Source organism: Nyctereutes procyonoides, unplaced genomic scaffold (assembly GCF_905146905.1).
Source record: "Nyctereutes procyonoides isolate TBG_1078 unplaced genomic scaffold, NYPRO_anot_genome, whole genome shotgun sequence".
In the NCBI taxonomy this organism is placed as follows: Eukaryota; Metazoa; Chordata; class Mammalia; order Carnivora; family Canidae; genus Nyctereutes; species Nyctereutes procyonoides.
Window position 1 is genome coordinate 13,633,327 of NW_026575043.1, and position 20,238 is coordinate 13,653,564.

Sequence of the window (20,238 nt, forward strand, 5' to 3'; positions counted from 1 at the left end):
GCCTCTGTGAGTGCCTGGAGTGGGGGGCCAGGTTCAGGATCTTGTAAGGGTCACCAGGGATGCCCACATCCTGCAGTGGGCCAAGGTGACCAGAAGACCCCACTGCAACATGCCCCACAGGGCCCCAACCTCCCCCCACTGCCCCTGCCCCCCCCCCACCTCCAGGAGAGCTCCTTCCTAAAAGATCTTCCTTTAAAGATCTAATCTCCCTCCCAGAGTTCCCTTTAAAAATGCAAGTTTGTCTTGGATAAAAACTCATGAAACTAGTCAGCCATTGACATCTTAGTATGAATCAATCTATCAGAAATAAATTGGGAGGCAGAAAGAAGAAGGAGATTGCGGACAAGTGCACTCGCAGGTGGCCCAAGGATGCAAGACGTAGAGTTTGGATAGTGAGGACCCCAGGGGGTGGCTCCAGGGCCCTTGGTTAAAATGTACAGGCTCATGGGATAGTAGGTCCATGAGGGCCCAAGAGACCAAGAGACGGCCTAGCCTAGCACTCCGTAGCTTGTAAATGATGATGTGAAAGCCCGGGGGAGTTAAGCGGCTGGTCACATGCGACAACACTACACGGCTACCTAACTCACTAGACAAACAGCCCAGCTCTTTTTTTCTTGCTAGAATAAGCTGCCTCTTCTCCTTGTCATCTTCTGCTTGGGGCCGGTCCCTCCTCTTCATTCCTGCTTCCTGGCCCCAGGCTCTGGCTGGGGCCTCCTCATCCTACAAGCCCCCCTGAGAGCCACCACAGAGCATGAAGCCATCTCCCGTGTGTGTGTGTGTGTGTGTGTGTGTGTGTGTTGTGTGTGTGTGTGTATGTGTTTCTTAGGTCCCCCGGGGAGGGGGCGGGGCCGCCAGCTACCACTTGTGCAATCTATACCTTAGTTCAAAGCCATTTACAAACCCAGGGCCATGAATTCTTGGGCTGAGGGTACCAAGACAACCCCATTAGACGACTGGGAAGAGAGGCTAGGAAAGGCCTGTGATGTCATTGTCTGCTGCCACCATCAGAGTGCACTCATTATGTGCTCAAATGTGCACAGTGTCTCATTGGCTGCCGGACAAAGCCAGTGCTGCCCTCCAGGGGTCGGCAGGGTGGGGCTGAGGTGGGCCGCAGACCTCAGGCCCCAGGGTTCAGCCCCCTCACACATGTGCTTCCTCAGATGACCTCAAACTCAGAAAATAAGATTCAGAAGAACTGGTTTGAGGGTGTTCTCTCAGACCATGAAACATTTCTTGTTTAACAATCAGAACAGATTACAAAAACAAAAACAATAACAAACCCAAATATTAGGAAAACAAAGGTCCAGAACACAGGGGAAAGGTGAAGAGTTAATAGGAAGTAGAAGTTCATTTCTGAAAAGTTTTGGGACTGATATGATCAGCCTGTCTGAAGTTGGTCAGGCAGTTCTCTAACCTGGCTATTCCAACACGGTAAGGAGGGAGAAGGATCAGAACAGGAGGGGACCCTGGGAACGATGTCTAGACGGCTGCGTGGGTCACCTGAATCTAAGCCGCGCGGGCTCACTAGACGTCTCTGAGATCTGAGTATCTTTGGAGACGGCAATAAAAGCCCAGCGTGGGGGCCCGTGGTCTCCCTGTACTCTCCCAGGGAGCTGGGGGCTTCAGACCTCCTCTTTCTAAAACCTGAACCCCTGCTGAGAGAAGCACTATTTTCTGAAATCCAAACAGTCCCCCCAGAGAATTGTAGCCTCTTTGGGAGCAGGTTGAAGGCCACCAAACAGCCTGGCCCGGTAGGCAAACTGTACTGAGATTCCTCCAGAAGACAACAGATCTGGGTTAGGTGGGTGAGGTGTATGTGGGTGGGAAAGGAAGCATGTTTACCCGGTTTCCCGCTTCTGGAATAAATAGACACCTGTCTTTCTTTCTCTTCAACCACGGAAAGCTTATGATGGATCACGTAGCAGAGATGGGGGCAGAAAGGGAGACACCACACAGGACAAACACTTCCCTGACCATGGAAATCATCAGAAAAAAGGTCTCATTCATTTTACAGTATATTAGGCTTCGAAACTGCTAAGGGGCACCTCTTGGTTAGAAAAAATACATATACACACATTCCTAGAGAACTGGGAATTAGGTGAGGTGCAGCCGACACTGAGGAAGGCCAGTCCTGAGAGCTGGGGAGGCGACAGCCAGCCTGGAGCAGGGGGGCAGGAGGTGGACAGAGGGCCGCCCCCCACCCCAAAACCTCCCCAAGGTGAAATTCAACAGCTCACCCTCAGCAAACCATTCAAAGCTGACCAACTCCCAAGGCCACAGTGGAGAGGAGTAGAAAAGCAAGATCAAGAGCGTTTTAGTTTGGTCTAAGTGGAAATATCCAGCCACTCAAACTGAGGTTTCACGTGGTTGGATGTGTGTGCGTGTGTGCGTGCACACACATGCGTGCACACGGCGTGGCATTCCTAGGAAACTCTCCGTAGCATGTATTTCTCTTTTCTAGGAAGAAACTAGAAGTGCACGTGTGTGTAGGGAGAAAGGGTCATGAATTAAACTAAAAATAGTGTTTGTTGAGAGCATCTTGAGGACAGTGCTGGTGAGAGTAGTGATAATGAGGGGGCAGACGTGGGCAGAGAGATTTTGTCGTTTTAATTAATACCTCCCACCATATGGAGGAATCCCGGTGTCCCTGAGACGTTTTAGTTTCCTGTTGGTTGGCACTCAGTGGATTCCCTCTCTCCATCCCAGGGACTGCGTCCTGAGCCAAACAAGGGGCTCGTTCATGTTCTCCGGCCACAGCCAGAGCGACGGCCAGCTTCTCTTGGGCGGGAGCACTTGGCCGGCCTACCAAGGGCCAGTTGTACGAGTCCTGAAAGGTGGACCTGAAGCATTCTCACTTGGAAATGCTTTCCTAGACTTCACATTTTTTAATTTTTAAAAACATTTTTAAGGATTTTATTTATTTGTGAGCCAGAGCGAGCGAGCACCAGCAGAGGGAGAGGCAGGGGCAGAGGGAGAAGCAGACTCTGCTGAGCAGGGAGCCCGTCACGGGGCTCGATCCCAGGACCCCGAGATCATGACCTGAGCCAAAGGCAGATGCTTAACCGACTGAGTCACCCGGGCGCCCCTCGACTTTACATTTAATTTTCAAAGGAAGGAGGGGGGTTTATCAACAGCAGCCAGCCGCCCCAGTTTCCCATGGCTGTCTACCTTATTTTAGCCACAGTACTTGTGGCTTTTAGGTCAGTTTTGGTTTGAAGGGGCCCCTGATTCTGCTCCAAATCATTTAGCGAGGTCACTGGCTCTAATGTTGCAGCTTCTCCGACTTTCCAGCCCACGAAAGGGCAGGTGGTTCTGCGGTCTGCGAGCGTCCCACGAGCCAGGGCACGCGCACCCGCCTCCTCTGCCGGGGAGGCCGCCCGGATGCCCTAACTCAGGAGGCTGGGTGGTGGGGGGCAGCAAGCATCAGAGAGCCTGGCGGTCCTTGCCACCCGGGGCACAGGGGAGAAACCTCGCGGCCGCCACCCCGAGCAGGAACCGAAGCCACTGCTCGGCGTCCGAGATGGCCAGGGGCTGAGTCACTTACGTTTTAGAATGTTCCTCTGCTCCAGTTCCTCTGCTGTCGGCCTCTGGCTCAGCCGCCTACGGAAAAAATCCAGGAAAAGTTTTTGGACCATATCGTATCCTCCCTGGGTCATTAGTCTCGGCGGCCCGCGTAGATACATGAGGCAGGGAGAGTGGCTCAAATCGCTGTCCCATCCTGGGCCCCGGCCTGCGGGCCTTCACCACGGCCGCAGGCTCAGTTCCTCAATTTCAACCCCAGGAAAGGCACCGGGCGGCGCGTCCGGGAGCTGACCCTCCCCCTTCCCCTGCCCCCGCCCTCCGCAGCCCTGCTCCCCCACTGCCTGGGGCCACCGGGACTCTCCCCTTCACAGAGATCCCTTTCTTTCCTGTGGCCTCCTAACTCGGGGACCGTGGCCTCTGCCCTCCTCCACCCCCTCCCCCCCAGGCTAGAGCTCGCTTCTTGCCATGTTTGTGCAGAGCCAGTTAGAGCACCAAGAGGGTCATGGCCCCGGGGGGACGCAAGACAGTGTGTCTTGTCTGCGAAGAACAATAGGTGCTCTTCTTCTGGTCTCCGCCCATCCCAGGGAAGGGACGGGAACAGCAGCGACACTCCTGTTGCCACTCCTGCTGCAGGCACCGTAACTGAGCCCTACCGAGTGCAGCATCACAGCAGGGCCGTGAACTTGCCAGGATGCAACAGTGGCGGGCGGGGACAGCCAGCAGCGGCCCCCGCGTCCGGATAGAAGTCGGTGGCGGGCGGGCCCGGCACGCGGTGGTGCAAAAAGTTCTAGGAATGAGCAACACAAACCGTGCGCCGCGGTATTCACGGAGACGCCTGCATTTTTTGAAGCTCTGGGCAGTTATCTCAAGACCCCCGCAAAGTTGAGCAGCCCGCTTCACCCCTGGGAGGAGGTGTGCGTGAGATGAGAAGGAGCCGGGGCTGCTTGGTGCCCTGCACCGGCCCGGCGCGGTGGGTGGGAAGGGGGTGCTCTCCTGGCAGCACAGGCTGTGTCCCCAATCCCAGCATCGGCCACCAGCGTCTCCGGCTGGCAAGGCGTCCACACCATGGAATCTCGAGAGAGACCCGGCGTGAAAACATCAAGGCCGTGGAGTTACCAAGTGCAAGCAGTTTAAATTCAATGCGACTTGTCACCTGTCATCCTCCTCATTGCCCTGGACTCTGTGAGACACCCCCCCCCCCATGTCATCACCATAGATGCTCTAGTAGGGAGGGCACGGGCTTTGATGCTACAGAAAGGATTTGGGGTCAGATACTGCTCTGTAAACTCCTTAGCACCCTGGAAATGGCTAGAAATTGTAATCCGAAGCGTTTTTCAGTTTATAAGAGCGTTTTCATGTTCATTAGTCACGTTCCCTCCCAAATGTCCCATGAAGACACCGTTGCTTCCCACTGATCCGGGCCAGCTGTATATTTTGGAAATTTGCAATACTGGAGGCTCTAAATTGGGATTCCACAATCTCTAAGCCTTTCTGAAAATAGCACTCGCGGACCTGGGGAGGAAACCATGTCATTGGTCTGGAATAAGGACCACACTCAGACTGAGCTTCTCAGAGGCCCTGTCTCACCTTTCCATTTATCTTACCCCAGAATGCTCGCTTTGTCTGGAGGCATGTGCAGGTGGCTTTATGGGACCACTTGGTGGAACCCAGGCTCTGGGTGAAGCCAGGGCTTTAGGTCAGTAGGTTCTGATTGAAGCTCTGGATACAAGCTTGCATCCCAGAAGCCTTATGGCCAGAAGCATCTGCAGAAAGTTCCCCCACTGGCTTGTGCTGAGAAGCCCACCGATTCTCTCCCCGGATCCACTGCCTGGCTCTGTGCTGGCTTTTTCATTTTTGCTTTTCCATATGGGTCATGTTTGGAGGGGACAAAACAATAAGTGACTGAGCTCTAAGCAGGACAATTTCCATTAGCTAGGAGGCCTCGGAGTCAAAGACACACGCTTTCAAATGAGGCCCTCTGTTGAGGTGTCATTTCTCTTGAAAGGGTCTGAGAACATTGAGGCCGATCACGGCTATAAAACGTAGCAAAGCTCTCCCGAAGGACACGGGTGGCAATCAGTCGCTTTGGCTTTGAAGATGAGACTGGGTAGGGAAATGATACTGTGGCATCGTGATGACAAAGCACTAAACAGCTCAGCAGTTAGGGGATCTGGGTTCTCGTTCTCACTCTGCTCAGAACCTGCTTTCTCGTGGACAAGGTGTGGGACTCTGCTGCGAATAATAAATAGTAATTTAATAGCCTAAGGCATGGTTTTTAGAAACATATGCTATGTACTTAGCCACATCTGAATGAGGACTGTTTTACTGCAAGTGAGCTGGGGACGGAGGGATAGAAATAAGGATAGAAAGAAAGAAAAAAAAAAGAAAGAAAATGCATAATAAAAATAAACCCATTTATTCATTTCACAAATTATTTGTTAGAGGCCAGCTCTGTGCCAGGTTCTGTGTTAGGGGCACCGGGTGAGGACAAGCAGGTCAAGGTCCTGCCTCCAGGGGAGGCAGTCATTCACCAGGTAGTCATGGAAGTAAGTAGGCCACGTATCTGTAGTTAAAAGGCTTCCGACAGGAGGCACGTGCGCGGGGATTCTGACCCAATCGGGTCAGGAGAGGGTCCTTTGCAGAAGTGACACTGTGCCCTGATGTGAAGGGTGGAGGGAGCCACGTTGCTGGAAGGTGGACAGCCAGGGGAGGAAGGATGGTGGGGAACAGGCAGGTGCCAGGCCATGTGGCCTGTGGGGGCTGTGTTTGGGATTTTGGCAACGAAAAAGTTGATATTTTAGCATCAGTGAGGGGAAGGGTGAGTGAACATTTCAGATTTACAACGGATCTCCTTGGTGGTTGTCTGGAGAAGGGATTGGCGGCGAGGGAACAAGAGACGGTTTGGGAAGAAGCCACAGGAGGCTCCTGTGCAGCTGGTAAGGGAGAGGGGACACCTGAGCCAGGCTGTGGCAGCTGACATGGCCCATTCTTAGGAAGCCAAGCAGACAGACCGTGGAGATGCGGTGTAGATGGACAAAGGCGGGAGAAACAGGGATACATAAGATCTGTCTGTCTGTCTGTCTGCCTTAGGTTTCACGGCTTACACAACTGGATGGATGGTAAAACAATTCACTGAGATGGGAACGAGGGAAGAGCAGCAGAGTATTTTGGAGGATGGTAAGGGTGGAAGGGAACCATGAGTTTGAGTTTGGATTGTTGAGTCAGAATGCTTTTGTAACATCCAAGTGGAGAGGTCAGGTAGGCAGGTGCATGCACCGGGCTCAGTGGAGACCTCAGTGGAGAGGTCGAGGCCATTGAGAGAAATCTGGGGCTGAAACTATGGAAAGAGCCCAGATGTCCATCAGCAGATGAAAGGATAAAGAAGATGTGGTATAGATATACAGTGGACTACTACTCAGCCATCAAAAAAAAAAAAAAAAAGAAATGTCACCATTTGCAATGATGTGGATGGAACTAGAGAATAGTATGCTAAGCAAATAAGTGAATCAAAGAAAGACAAGTTTATAATCTCACTCATGTGGAATTTAAGGAACAAAACAGGGCAGCCTGGGTGGCTCAGAGGTTTGGTGCCGCCTTCAGTGCAGGGCGAGATCCTGGAGACCCGGGATCAAGTCCTGCGTCAGGCTCCCTGCAGGGAGCCTGCTTCTCCCTCCGCCTGTGTCTCTGCCTCTCTCTGTGTCTTTTATGAATAAGTAAATAAAATCTTAAAAAAAAAGAAATGAAACAAAGGATCATAGGGGAAGAGAGGGAAAAATAAAACAAGATGAAATTGAGATGGAGACAAACCATAAGAGTTTTTTTAATCATAGGCAACAAACTGAGGGTGGCTGGAGGGGAGGTGGGTGGGGGGACGAGGTAACTGGGTGACTGGCATTAAGGACAGCATGTGCTGTGATGAGCATTGGGTGTTACACATACAGCTGATGAATCACTGACCTCTACCTCTGAAACTAATAATACATTATATGTTAATTAATTGAATTTAAATAAAACCAAAAGAAATCTGGAGCTGGTCTGCAATATGGAGAATATCTGAAGCCAGGAGTATGATGGAGCACAGCCTGAGGAGGCAAGAGGAGTGAGGCTGGAACCTCACAGAATCTCGCTATTTACCATTAAGACTGAGCATAATGACGCTCCCGGGAGCTAGAGGAGGGCAGGCCGTGAGGGCAGGTGAAAACGTAGCACATCCTGGAAGCGAGGTGGCAAGATGGGCACGGCCAACAACGAACGGTGCTGAGTGCTGCCGAGGGGTCAGGTGAGCCTGGCAAACTGCCCATGGGGTCCAGGACCAGGTGGGCTGTTAGCAACCTCATCTAGAGTTCTTTCAGGGGGTGCAGGACTGGAAGCCAGGCTGAAGGGGCTTGAGAACAGAGGTGGGAAGATGGACAAGGAGAGATGATTCTTCCCAAAGCCTGGCTGGACGAGAGAGTTGCAGGTGAAGTGGGCCCTGGTGAGGTTTACACTTTTTACTGGGACAAGACTGGATGTGTTTAATGGAAAGAATCCAGATGAGGTGGTCCTGTCGAGACACTACGTAAGGAGGGAGGAGGCTCGGTTGACGGTGCGGAGTCCCGAGGAGGTTGGGGGGGGGGTGGTGTTGTCCAGGGACACAGAGGGCTTCCTTCTCAAATGGAGGGATGGCTCTTTACCAAGACAGGGCAAGCAGGATGGCTTGTGTGTAGGTGTTGTACGTAGGTGTGTATGCTTGGTATGGGAATTAATGAAGAGTTCCCAACTGACGGCTTTCACTTACTAGAACACAAATTAAGTCAGTCTATCACAAGGATGACTTATATCAGCTTAAAATATTACCTTTCCTTGACCGGTTGGTCTTTGGACAGAGCCAAATTCATAAACCAAAGGCATAAAGCTCTAGCTTCAGAATTCTAGTGGCCAGTGGTCCTTCAGGGAAGGACCCAGGGCAGCCTGACATGGTCCAAGTAAAGCAGCCTGCTGCTGGGCTCCTTTCCAGATCTACCTTGTACAGAAATACGGGTTACTAGAAAGCCGGATAGCAGAGCACAATTACTCTATTAATGAATAGTGGTCAGTTTTATGAATAACCCCAAGGAGCGGCCTTAGCTCCAGGAATAAAGACAGAGGTGCTTTCTGAATGTATTGTATCTCTTACCCGTGCCTCGAGGGTATGTTCAAGTAATTATGTCGGATTTAAACTCACATTACATTTAAAAAGTGGTTCCAGACTCTATATTTAGACATGACCATGTATATGGGAAACGTTCTTGGGAGTTAAACTTTTCTATAAAATGAATGATCGGAAAGTGGAAGTTTTAACTTGCTCTCAAGTGATCTATTTAAATAGCTTCTATTTATATATGTGGCCCTGGTTTATAAGGTATCTCTGAGCTGCAAAGTTGTTGTCACTCCAAAACGATTTCTTCCTTACATGGACCACTGCTAAATGACCTGCATTGGCTGCAAAGTGAAAAATCAGTGAGTTCTTATTTAAATGCCACGCGCCATCCATCGCCACCTGGGAGCCGTCTAGGTTCTTGCAGAAGTTAGACATGGATTTTGTGTAGTATCGGTTGGAACAACTCTATGCTGGTGATGGCAAGAAACAAGGAAACAAACCGAGGCTCTTCTTTTCTCATGCAGGGACCATGAAAAACAAACCTGAAGCAAATGGCACTTTGGTTTTGGCCTCGGAAAAAGGAGACCGAGAGAGAATGTAGTGGCAAGATGCTTAAAACAATACGCAGAGCAGGGGAGGCTGTCTCCCCCAGAGACGTGGTGACAAAACCTTTGCAGGTCTGACTCCTGATGCTGACAAGGATTTGTTCTGCCGCAAGGAGCTAATGAGCCTTCTGCTGGCGTCAGAACTGCCAAGGTCACGGATTTCATTAGCGTTTGCAACTGCTGCTTGTTCGGAGCGCCCGGATTTTAAAGTTTGGATCTCTGAAGCTGTATCTGCATCTCAGGAAAAGGCAAAGCAGGGCTACCTTGGCTCTTCTGCATCTCGGCCCCAGGAGGAGGGAACAGCCCTTCCAGACAGGTGGGAAGGACTCGTCCTCTCTCCTAAGGGGGAAGAGGCGGGTTTCCCAACCGCTGCCCCGGGTGCCCCGGGTGGGAGATGGAATGAGTGAAGACAGGCATGGTGGGGCCAGGGAGGGAGACACAGTGAGTTCCAGCCCCTCCTTGGGAATCTTTCCAGAGGATGTATCGGTTATGTGTGGGCTGGGCGTTTCTGTCTGGCCTTGGTCACTGCTACATCACAGGTCCTAGGAGACCACGGAGAACAAAATAGGTGCTTTTAGTCATTCTTCAGCCTGGATCCTACCAGTTCTTATGCCACACAAGCCCCTGGGAGGATCCCACCCCCAGTCACAACTTTAGTTCACATCTGATATCCCGATGACTCCAAAATCTCTACCTCTCGTCAGTTTTGAGGTCCAGATTGCTTTTCCAATATATACTCCTACAAGCTATCGGACTCAGGAGGTCCTCGGTGATTGAATCCATCTGCCCGGACAGGTCTGCATCCCCTTGAGCTGTCCAAGCCCAGGAAACTGGGAATCGTCGTTGGGGTGCTTTACCCTCGACAACCAATCCACCACCAGGTCCAAACCGTCCCCCATTCCAGCCCAGCACAGCCTCCTCAGGAAAGCAGGCCTGAGCATCTCTCCTGGCTGCTGCAGCCCATGCCTCTTGGGTCCTCCTCCACCCGACGGGATGCCCTTCCTAAGGGGAAACCTGGCCACACACCTCCCTGCTTGAAAACTATGCACGTCCACCCGTGACCTTCGGGGGGTGGGGTGGCTTCAAACACCCAGCGTCCTCTAAGAGTCTTTGTGATCTGGATGCTTGCCAAGAATCTCCCCACCCCTACTCTGTCCTTTAGACATAATGTCTTTCTGGTTTCTTCTCCATTTGCATGCCTTTTTCTTCTTCTTTGTTGGGCTAACTGGTAATAGTCCTCAAACTCACAGCGTCAGCCTGAAACATCACTTCCTCTGGTCACTAACATTTTGGTGACGGTGCCTCCACGGTGTGGGACAACAGTCCTGTGTCTCCTGTACGCCGGTGCTCGTCCTACTGGACATATTTCTTGTGATCACATGGCTTGTCCACTGGACCCGGGGGCTCGAGCCCTGCAACACAGGACCACCCGGCGCCCTCACCCCATCAGGGTTGCTTCATGACAACAGACATGGGCGGCTGCAGGGGCCCCGCAGGAAGGGCCTCTTGCATGGGCTCTCCTGCTCTGCTGACATATGAAATTTTCAGTACTTTCTGGATGAGGAACCTCTCACTGGCTCACCATGGGCTCTGCAGTCTGCTAACTGGAGTACGCCACGGTGAGCCAATGACTGGTTCTCAAACCTTGCTCTTCCAGCATCAGGGATCAGCTCTGGCCAAGGTCACTGAGGACGGAACTGCCAAATCCGGTGGCCTTTCCAGAGCCTCATCCTACCTGACCCTTCTCTACCGTGTGGCACCTCTGATGAACAGCTACTTCTGGAAGCTCGTTCGAGTCCCCTGGTGGTCAGCACTCTCCCAGCTTCTCTGCACCCTTAGCTTGGGGGTGCTTGCAGGCTGTATGCATAGCAAGAGCCCCAGGGGTGCCCCATCCTGGGGGTGGCTTCAGAAGCATCACCCCGTGTGCCATGCCCAGCCTGGGTCGGCCACCCGACAGGCGGGGGGCCTCAGGGGAGCTGGCCTTCTCCCCAACCTCGGCCTCCCCACCTTCCGTGGCATGGAGAGTTGCCATGGGTCGGGCAGTGGGTTGCCTAGAACTCCGGTGCACGGAAGGAGTGGGGGGGGGGAGTGGGGGCAGAGGGAGGGCACGGAGGCCACAGCCAGCCCGGTCCACTCTGCTGTCACCTGGAACTCAATCTGGATCTCAAAACTAAGATGAGAGGGGTGACACTGCACGAAATCTGAGCTCACACTCACTCCCCCCGTGTCCAGGGGTGTGAGTGGAAGGCCCTCATACCTTCACCCTTGGTTCCGAGGTGCACATCCTGAGATAACCGGGTGCATGTCCAGGGCCTGGAGAAGTGGCAGGGGCGCCTCTGATTCTATCAGCAGAGCTTGTAGCTCCCCCTGCTGGGCGCCCTCATCGGGATCACGGCCTTGCCCAAGACACCGGCACTACCCACTGACGTGACCATCCTCTCAACTAGACGGGGAAACCTCCACAGGCACATTATGTCTTATTTACCTCTGAGCTCCTAGACTTAGTACGGGGCCTGGCACCCAGGAGGGGCTGTGCAGACCTCTGATGATTCGATTAACAAGTAACACTTCAGCCTATGGAGTGGAGCCCAGAACCCAGTCCTGGCCTCTGCCCCCGAAGAGGTTCCTCTGGGAAGAGTGAACAGCAGTTTGGCTTTTATACCTCAGGCCTGTGCCCTGCTACCCCTCCTCCCTGCGAGGCGGAACAAGTCTTAAAATTATCGATTTATGCACCCACCTCTTTCCAGGCAATAGCTTTCAATTTTCTTCCTCCTCCTCATTCTCCTCCCAAATAGCTTGCTTACAGCATGGGAAAGAGCCCAGAGAGGGGAAAACGGGTTGGGGTCCAGAGCCTGACTCCTGGCCTGCCTCCCCCGTTAACCAGGAGGTCGCCTGGGCATGTTACGCTGCTGGACCTCGACCTCCGTGCCCAGTTCTGGTGTCCGGCAGGTGGCTGTAACCACTAGCTCGGCCTACCTGCCGCCCAGGAGCGCTGAGAGGCCCGAATGGGGATGAGAGATAAAAATCCCTTTTAAAGGAAGGAGAAGGCATGACGTTTTATTTTGGGTACCTTGAAGAAAAGTCTCTGACTTCAAATAGATAAACAGGTTACTCTTAAGAAAGACATGTTTTTGGCTTTGTCCATTGGAGGCTGGGCCCCAATGTGAGGCCCTATGACCAAGCTCAGGTACTGGGAGGTAAAAGCCAGAGAAAACGCTGAAATATGTGGAGTTGAAATCAGTATGGAAATGACAAGGGGACCAGCTGTTTTGCTATGCGTTAAGCCCATTTAATAAAGACCAAAACGGTATGAAAAGTGAGAGCCTGGAGTTGCCTTGGCTGACTCACTTGGTAGAGCGTGTGACTCCTGACCTCAGGGTTCTTTTTATTTATTATTTATTTATTTATTTATTTATTTATTTATTTATAGAGAGAGAGAGAGAGAGAGAGAGGCAGAGACACAGGCAGAGGGAGAAGCAGGCTCCATGCAAGGAGCCTGACGTGGGACTCGACCTTGGTACTCCAGGATCACGCCCTGAGCCAATGTCAGGTGCCAAACTGCTGAGCCACCCAGGGATCCCTGACCTCAGGGCTCTAATTTTGAACCCCACACTGGATGCAGAGGTGACTGAAAAAAAAATCTTTAGAAACAAAAAAACTGAGAGCCTACATAGTGAATACTTTCAGTATTACCAGCATTATTAGGCGTAAATCCAGTATTAGCAATCAGTAAGATTTTACTTTGAAAGAGTATTTGAATTGTTACAGTAGAAATTAAGATAGCTAATCAAGTTACCTGAAGAATATACTCATTTTAACAAGGCCATCCCTACCTGAAGAATCAATCAGTACAAAGGCTAAAACAATGAGATGTCAAAAGATAAGGAATGTGGGAATTAAAAATGTCCACTGTTCTATCTACCACATTAAAGTGATTAAGGAGGCCTGGTCAACTTTAGCTTAATTTTATCTGTCTATCCATCTGTGCATCTGTCCCCCCAACTGTCCATTCATGCATGAGTGAGTCTTTCTGTCTGTCCATCCGTTACATACCAGACATTGGGCTAAGCCTTCAACTATTTATCATAACAGATGAGCAGTCTCTCACTTTCTCGGTTCTTACAGAAGCTGCAACAGTAATCTACACGAATCACAATGCCAAAGAGATTCATCTCATTTGTCAACTCTGGCCGTTTGACAGAAGCTGCCACGAACTGTGTGTTGAGAAGGATTCTGAAGTCTGCCCACATCTTTGTTATGAGTCATGCTGCAAATAAGTCCTCCTCAAGTTATCGTAATTAGTGGGCCCTGTTTCCTGGTGGAAGATGGATATGAAGATTATAGTATGGAAAGTCTTCCTTTCTGATGAAGCTATTCAGGTCTGAGACACTGAGGACTACCAGAGGGGAAGGAGATGGCTGCTTTGGCTGTCACACACAGCAAATCTGGTGCATCAAGAGAGTGACAGCTAATGGTCATTTGATAAGATTGGTATTGTGCCATTTCTCTTTAAAGGTAGAAGCTCAAGCTTCTAAGTCGTCTAACAGGAATAAGCCAAGAGAAATATTCAGATGACTTACACACAATATTCCCCATGTCACACAAACCCATTATCTCCAATCTTTATAAATTATCCCAACTATTGCTGGGAGTCCCCACTTAATGTGTTTTTTAATGTGTCCTGCCATTACCATGATCAAATGGCATTGGCCACTCTCCTCCTTTTATGCCTTAGCCCCTTCACTGAGGACTCTTGCATTCACTGCTGGAAAAGCCACCTGACAATACCCGGTCACCTGACTACTGATGGATGCTCATGCTCAGAATCCATTAGTGGAGACCAGAAGGTTGACCTCCAGTGGGCTCAGGACATGTCCACCAAACATGCCCACAACTGTCTGAATCTCAGCAAAAGACTTGATTTAAGCTCAAGCAAGAACTTCAGGTATTTGTGGGCATCCAGAGAGGCTTATTTTGAGCCTTCCCTAGGTATCCCTGTACTTACTGCCCTTACTCCTTCAAACAATGTTGCTTTTGATGGACACGGACCACTGGGGCAAGGACAAAGAGTGATTCCAATGAAGAGAGGAAGATCTGGGTGTCACTGCTGAGCGACTATCATGGGCAGTATCATGGGCAGGTCGATGAGCACAGCCCAGACGACACTAAAATGCTTAAGAGTACACATTTAATTTATTCACCCACTCATTCATCCATTCATTTAAAAATATTACAGTCACAGATTTCTCCAATATTTCTGCTTTGCTGGGCCTCAAACAGCACGCACAACCCATCTTTACTTTCTGAAGCAAGGCATGTAAGGATGAAGAGTTGGACATGGAGCAGCAGCATAGGTGCAGCTCATGCTCTTTTTTTTTTTTCTTTTTTGTTCACATTCACTCCCAATGGGCCAATCTCCCGGGGCCATCAGCACTCCTTGGGGAGAGTTCTGAGGGTACAAGGTGAGGCAGGAGCTGGGAGAGGAGGCCGGAATCGCCAGCCTCCTTCCCCCTCTTCACTCAGTGGGGCTCCAGCCAATGTCCTTCTGCTGCTTCCCACGAGCCCCTATTTCTAGAAACAATAACCACTCAGGTTCAGATGAGATCCCATGCTGTTTAGAAACCTGGAGATGAACACATAAAACCTCCAAAGAGTCTCAGATGCCCATGCAGAGTGGGTTTCGGTTACATTATTTTGCAAAATTTCCTACAGTTCTCCCTTAAGCGAGCTCACACTTGTGTGCGAACATGAGCAAGGGCAGGGGCAGAGGAAGAAGGAGAGAGAACCTCAAGCAGATTCCATGCTGAGCAGGGAGCTCAATCCCACGAACCTGAGATTATGACCTGAGCTGAAACCAAGAGACAGATGCCCAACCGACTGAGCTACTCAGGCGCCCTGTAAATCTTCATTTTAAAGCCAATAGCCCTGCAGTCCAAAGGAAGGGGACTGAATGTTGTTACTCTCATTAAACTGTAAGCACTTTCCTGAGGATCTGTCTCTCCACGTAAGTAATGAACCAAAAAAGGCCAGATCGTCTCCCCCAACCCAACCCCCTCCCCACACATACTTTTTCTTCCTGGCAGCATGGTGGACTTTAGGAATGTCTAAGTAGTCTGGATTTGCAAGCTTGTATTCTTTGGAAATCTTTTTAATAGGAAGAGAATCAGGAATGGTGAATGGGATGAGTTTATCTGTATGGGAAAGGACCTATTTATCCGGGAAAGGGAAAGAGGAATAACCATGCGAAAATGAAGTGATAGGGACCCTCTGAATAGATTTTGCCTTGATTATACAGGAAACTAACAGAAGTGATTTCTTGAGACTTTCTTGGCCTTATCTACCCAATGCTTTGGGAAATCCCTTAGGAGAAGAGATTGTTCCCTTACCCCTTAAATATATTCCCCCCAAACTGACTGAACTCATAGCACATATCCACTAAGGGACTCTTAGCTCCCAGTCTGGTGAATGAGGGTCCAAGTTCTCTTCTCTCCCTTATGCTCTTCTGCTCTATGTCCTGACGATCTGGTCATGTGAGGTACATAGCACCTACCTCACACAGCCCCCCTCTCTCCCACATGTGCACTTCGATGTGAGATGCTGGAGGAAATCACAGGGGACTGTGGCATCAGTGCATGAGCAGCAGTGTCTCAGGGTTGCAAGGCCCCAGTAGGAGCCCAGGGAAACTGGGCGGAATCCATTAGTGGCCCTTGGGCCATGACTGTAATGTCCCCTATGGGACCGCCAGCAACACCAACTCCCAAGGTGTCAGAGAAACACCCACCCTCATCCTGAGGGAAATGGCTGATTGTGGAACCTTCCCTCATGAGCGGTCTCCTACCCCAGGGAGAGCATCCTGACCACCATGTCTTTTGTTTTTTGCAGGGGAGAAGGGGAGAGGGAGACAGAATCTCAAGCAGACTCCACACTCAGAGTGGAGGCAACACAGGGCTCGATCTCACGACCCTGAGACCATGACCTGAGCCCAATTCAGGTCTGACGCTCAAGCAACTGAGCCACCCAGGCACCTCATGACCGCCATGTTTTAATCAGAGGAAATTGTGAGGCTGGTCTTGTCTGGAGGCAGAGTCCCAACCGACCACTAGGAAGGCTCAGCCTCTCAAAGCCCTGGAAGACTTCCTTCTGGGCATTCACGGCAGGAAAGGGATGGGAAACCACCAACCACAGCAAAGCTCCAGGCCCTTCTCAGCTCACTTCTCTAGTCAGGAGACAGGTTCTCCTGATGTGGGCGCACACGTGTGTGTGTAAAGCACGCGTTTTCCTCATGCAGTGTTGTACAGACGTTCTGTTAGGTTCTGGTCACCTCAATTTTATACACATCCCACACATCTGCGGTTCTGTGAGTTGCTGGAACTGCCACCACAACCTCTCTTCCCATCTGTGTGGTGCTTGGGTTAGGTGTCATCTGGATCACCCGTCCTGAGCGTCCTGAGTGTGGAGCTTCAGGCTCAGGCCTGGACTTTGCCTCCTTGTGTCCCTCTTCCTCGCACTTTCATATCTATTCCTGGGGCCTGAATCCAGCTCCAGCAGCAAAAACAAGAAGATGCTCATCACTCTTCCTCATACTCCTTTCCCAGATGGACCTGCCTCACATGGCGTGTGGCCTTCCTTCTTGAGGACAACACACGTCTTCTGCTAAATGGATTCCCTCTCGGGATGCCTGGGTGGCTCAGTCGGTTAAGCATCTGCCTTCAGCTCAGGTCATGATCTCAGGGTCCCGGGATTGAGCCCCATGTTGGGCTCCCTGCTTAGTGGAGAATCTGCTTCTCCCTCTCCCTCTGCCTGCTGCTCCCCGGGCTCATTCTCTCTCTCTCTCTCTCTCTCTCTGTCAAATAAATAAATAATTAAAACCTCTAAAAAAAAAAAACTGTATTCCCTCTCTCATCTGCCTGTACAGCCAGTCCCTCTTCTGCTGGCCAGCAGCTCAGCTGTGCTGCTTCTGATGGTACCTGGTTGTCCTTGAAAACAGCTTTCCTAATTGCTCAGGTAAAAAATCGAATTTAAAAGAATCGACTGTATGCCCAGTATAATTTGTAAAACAATATGGTGCTTCACATTTGGACACATAAGTAAAAGCAAATGCAATTATTCTGATTAGAGAAATTATCACAGAGGAAAACGTCTTGGAGTGAAGAGAAAATTTCTCCCTGTGACGGGGATATTTTAAGCGTATACACTTCCTAAATGGATCCACTGTCAATACTGCAAGAGGCAAGGCCACCTTCTCTGAGTGTCCTCAGTCTAGATCTTTAAACGTGTCATCTCTTTCTTCTTCAAAGAAAAAGGCCAAATAGTAAGTACGTCGGCTTTGGTGGACCGTGTGGTCTCTGTCACTACTCCTCTAGTCTGTTGTCACAACATGAGCATAGCCACAGCGCGCCACCAAAGCTGGATGGATGTACAAACGGGCCAGATATGGCCCCCAGGCTGTGGTCTGTGGCCTCTGCCACAGGTGTCACCTGGGCTGGACTCTGTCCTGGCAGATCAACCAGATCAACTGGAGGCCCTGCCGCAGTTTACTCAACGTGAATTATTTTGGTTCCTCAATGCGAAATGGAGGTGGGGGGCTTCTATAGTCTGTGCTGTGTAGCTCATGACCTGGTATGAAAGAGGCAATATGTTGGGTCCCCCAACATGTCAGACTGAGAAACTGAGCACAGTCCTCTTGTCTTCCTCACCACCATCAATCACCACAAACCAATGTCTGCAGGTGCCTGGGTGGTGTGCAGCTGGTTAAGCATCTGACTCTTGGTTTTGGCTCAGGTCATGATCTCAGGGTCCTGGGATCCAGAGTCAGGTTCTGCACTCAGTGGGGAGTCTGCCTGAGATTTTTTCTCTCCCTCTGCCCCTGTCTCCACCCTCTCTCTCAAACAAATAAATAAATCTTTAAACAAATAAAATACCTGGAAGATGTCACATCTCCTATGTGCCACCTTTCCTTACATGGCCCATTACTTGGATAGCCACACGGTATTTTTTTATGCCAACTGTCTCCACGCTAAGCTCTCATCCACCACTGTGGCTTCCGGACTCCCGTCCCCTTATCAAACATTGGCCCACATGGGGGTTAGCCTTGGTGGCTCCACGGTTGGAGCTGAGCTGTGGTGGCGTGGCTGTGAGTTCTTCCACTTGTGGCAGCTAAAGGCATGCTTCCCTCAGTAGGATTCTTTGCCCCACCTATTCATGGGCCTTACAGGAGGATTCCTTCCTTCTCACAGGGTCCATGACCTCAGGGATCTGTTATCAGCCCAACAGGAGGATAACTGTGACATACGTAAAGGAGATCAGAATACACTTTCGAATCAAGTTTGTTATCAAATAGGCCTTTTGAAAACTTTTATGGAAATGATTAATGTTTAAGAAAATATTCCATATAGGAGCACTGGGGTGGCTCAGTCGGTTAGGTGTCTGACTCTTGGTTTCGACTCAGATCATGATCTCAGGGTCATGAGATCCTGGTCTGCTGGTGTCGGACTCTGTGCTCAGTGGGGAGTCTACTTGAGATGCTCTCTGCCACGGCCCCCATCACCCACCTCTCAAAAAATAAAAAATAATGCTTAAAAAAGAGAAAATGTTCCACACAGTTTTACACATACCCCAGCCTTCTATCATTAATAAATTATTAAACAGATATCATGTAACACATGATATACATTTCTGATAATTTTTCACTAATTTCTTAAGTAGGTTGAATCTGAGATTACATGTAGGCTTAAAAAAAAAAAAAGAACAGGCTTATTTTGTTTTTGCCTGGACTAAACCATATGGATTTATAGTCCCTTTGTGGCAAATGCCTGAGCGTATCCTGGTCACACTGCTTGCTGACTGAGAATCAGATTTCACAGGCAGTGGTCCCAAATGACTTTGGTCATTAAGGACCGTGAAGAGAGAGGGCTACTGGACAGAGAGCTGAGAAGCTGGTGGTGAGCAGGGGAGGTGCTCCAGGGTGGAGCTGGACGGGCACCGCAGGCTCTGAGCAGAAGCCACCCACTCGGCTTCCAGAAGTACGAAGGCAGCCCCAAGCCACAAAAGGAAGGGTGGGCCGAGGGCTTCCCTTGCGTGGGATGGGGGCCACGCTTCCCAACATGCAGGTGGCAGGTTCATTGGTTCAGTTGATTCAGGGGGGCAGCTCCTGTATCATTAACTGTGTCATTAACACACAGAAGATGCCATCGCCTATCTTAGCATTTTTTAAAAAATATTTTATTTATTTATCCATGAGAGACACAGAGAGAGAGAGAGGCAGAGACACAGGCAGAGGGACAAGCAGGCCCCATGCAGGGACCCCGACACAGGACTCAATCCCAGGACCTCAGGATCACGCCCTGGGCCAAAGGCGGGTGCTAAACTGCTGAGCCACCCAGGGATCCCCTATCTTAGCATCTTTTAAGAGGGAGCTTAGTAAGTTACAATATGAAGATAAACAAAATGAGGAAAATCATAAGTCAAAAAGAGGCTAAAACTCTTTGCAACGTACTGACTACCGGGCAGCACGCACTATTTATCTGTCTGCCTACTTTTTTTTTCCCCCAAAGGAACTAACAAGGTTTCTCGTTTTGAAGAACTCTTGTTTTAATGATTTGATGGGCCAAGAACATAAAATTTTCATGATCACACTTCCTAAAATAGAAGCATATTCACTTATATTTCAAAGGAATTGCCTTCAGAATCAAGAGGGAAAAGCGATTTTCCAGGGTTTGTATCTTTGGATAATTTTTCCTGTTTATATTCTATTTAGTGAGCATATATGCAATTTTCGAGGCTGTTATAAAAATCTTTGCATTGTCATCAAGAAGAGTGAAATGAACATAATGAAGATAAATAAAATGAATTACTCTTATTAGCATTTTGCATGTGATCTGAGGTATTTTGCCAGTAAGCGAAGATGTGCGGGGACACATGAAAAGCAACTGCACCACGCACTTCTCAACCGTAATCCAATCCTGCTATTTAAGTATTCAGAGCCGAGTGCTG

At 50.1% G+C, this 20,238-nt stretch overlaps 1 protein-coding gene across 5 annotated transcripts in view; it reads right to left on the reverse strand.

Annotated features, from left to right (window-relative positions):
• PHACTR1 (phosphatase and actin regulator 1) overlaps window positions 1-20,238 on the reverse strand; it is a 549,001-nt gene that overhangs the window by 11,514 nt on the left and 517,249 nt on the right. For all 5 annotated transcript variants that reach the window (XM_055323081.1, XM_055323078.1, XM_055323082.1 and 2 more), the window contains one exon: window positions 3,545-3,600. In XM_055323081.1, coding sequence (XP_055179056.1) covers window positions 3,545-3,600 — 56 coding nt within the window. The remainder of the gene's footprint in view (window positions 1-3,544; window positions 3,601-20,238) is intronic.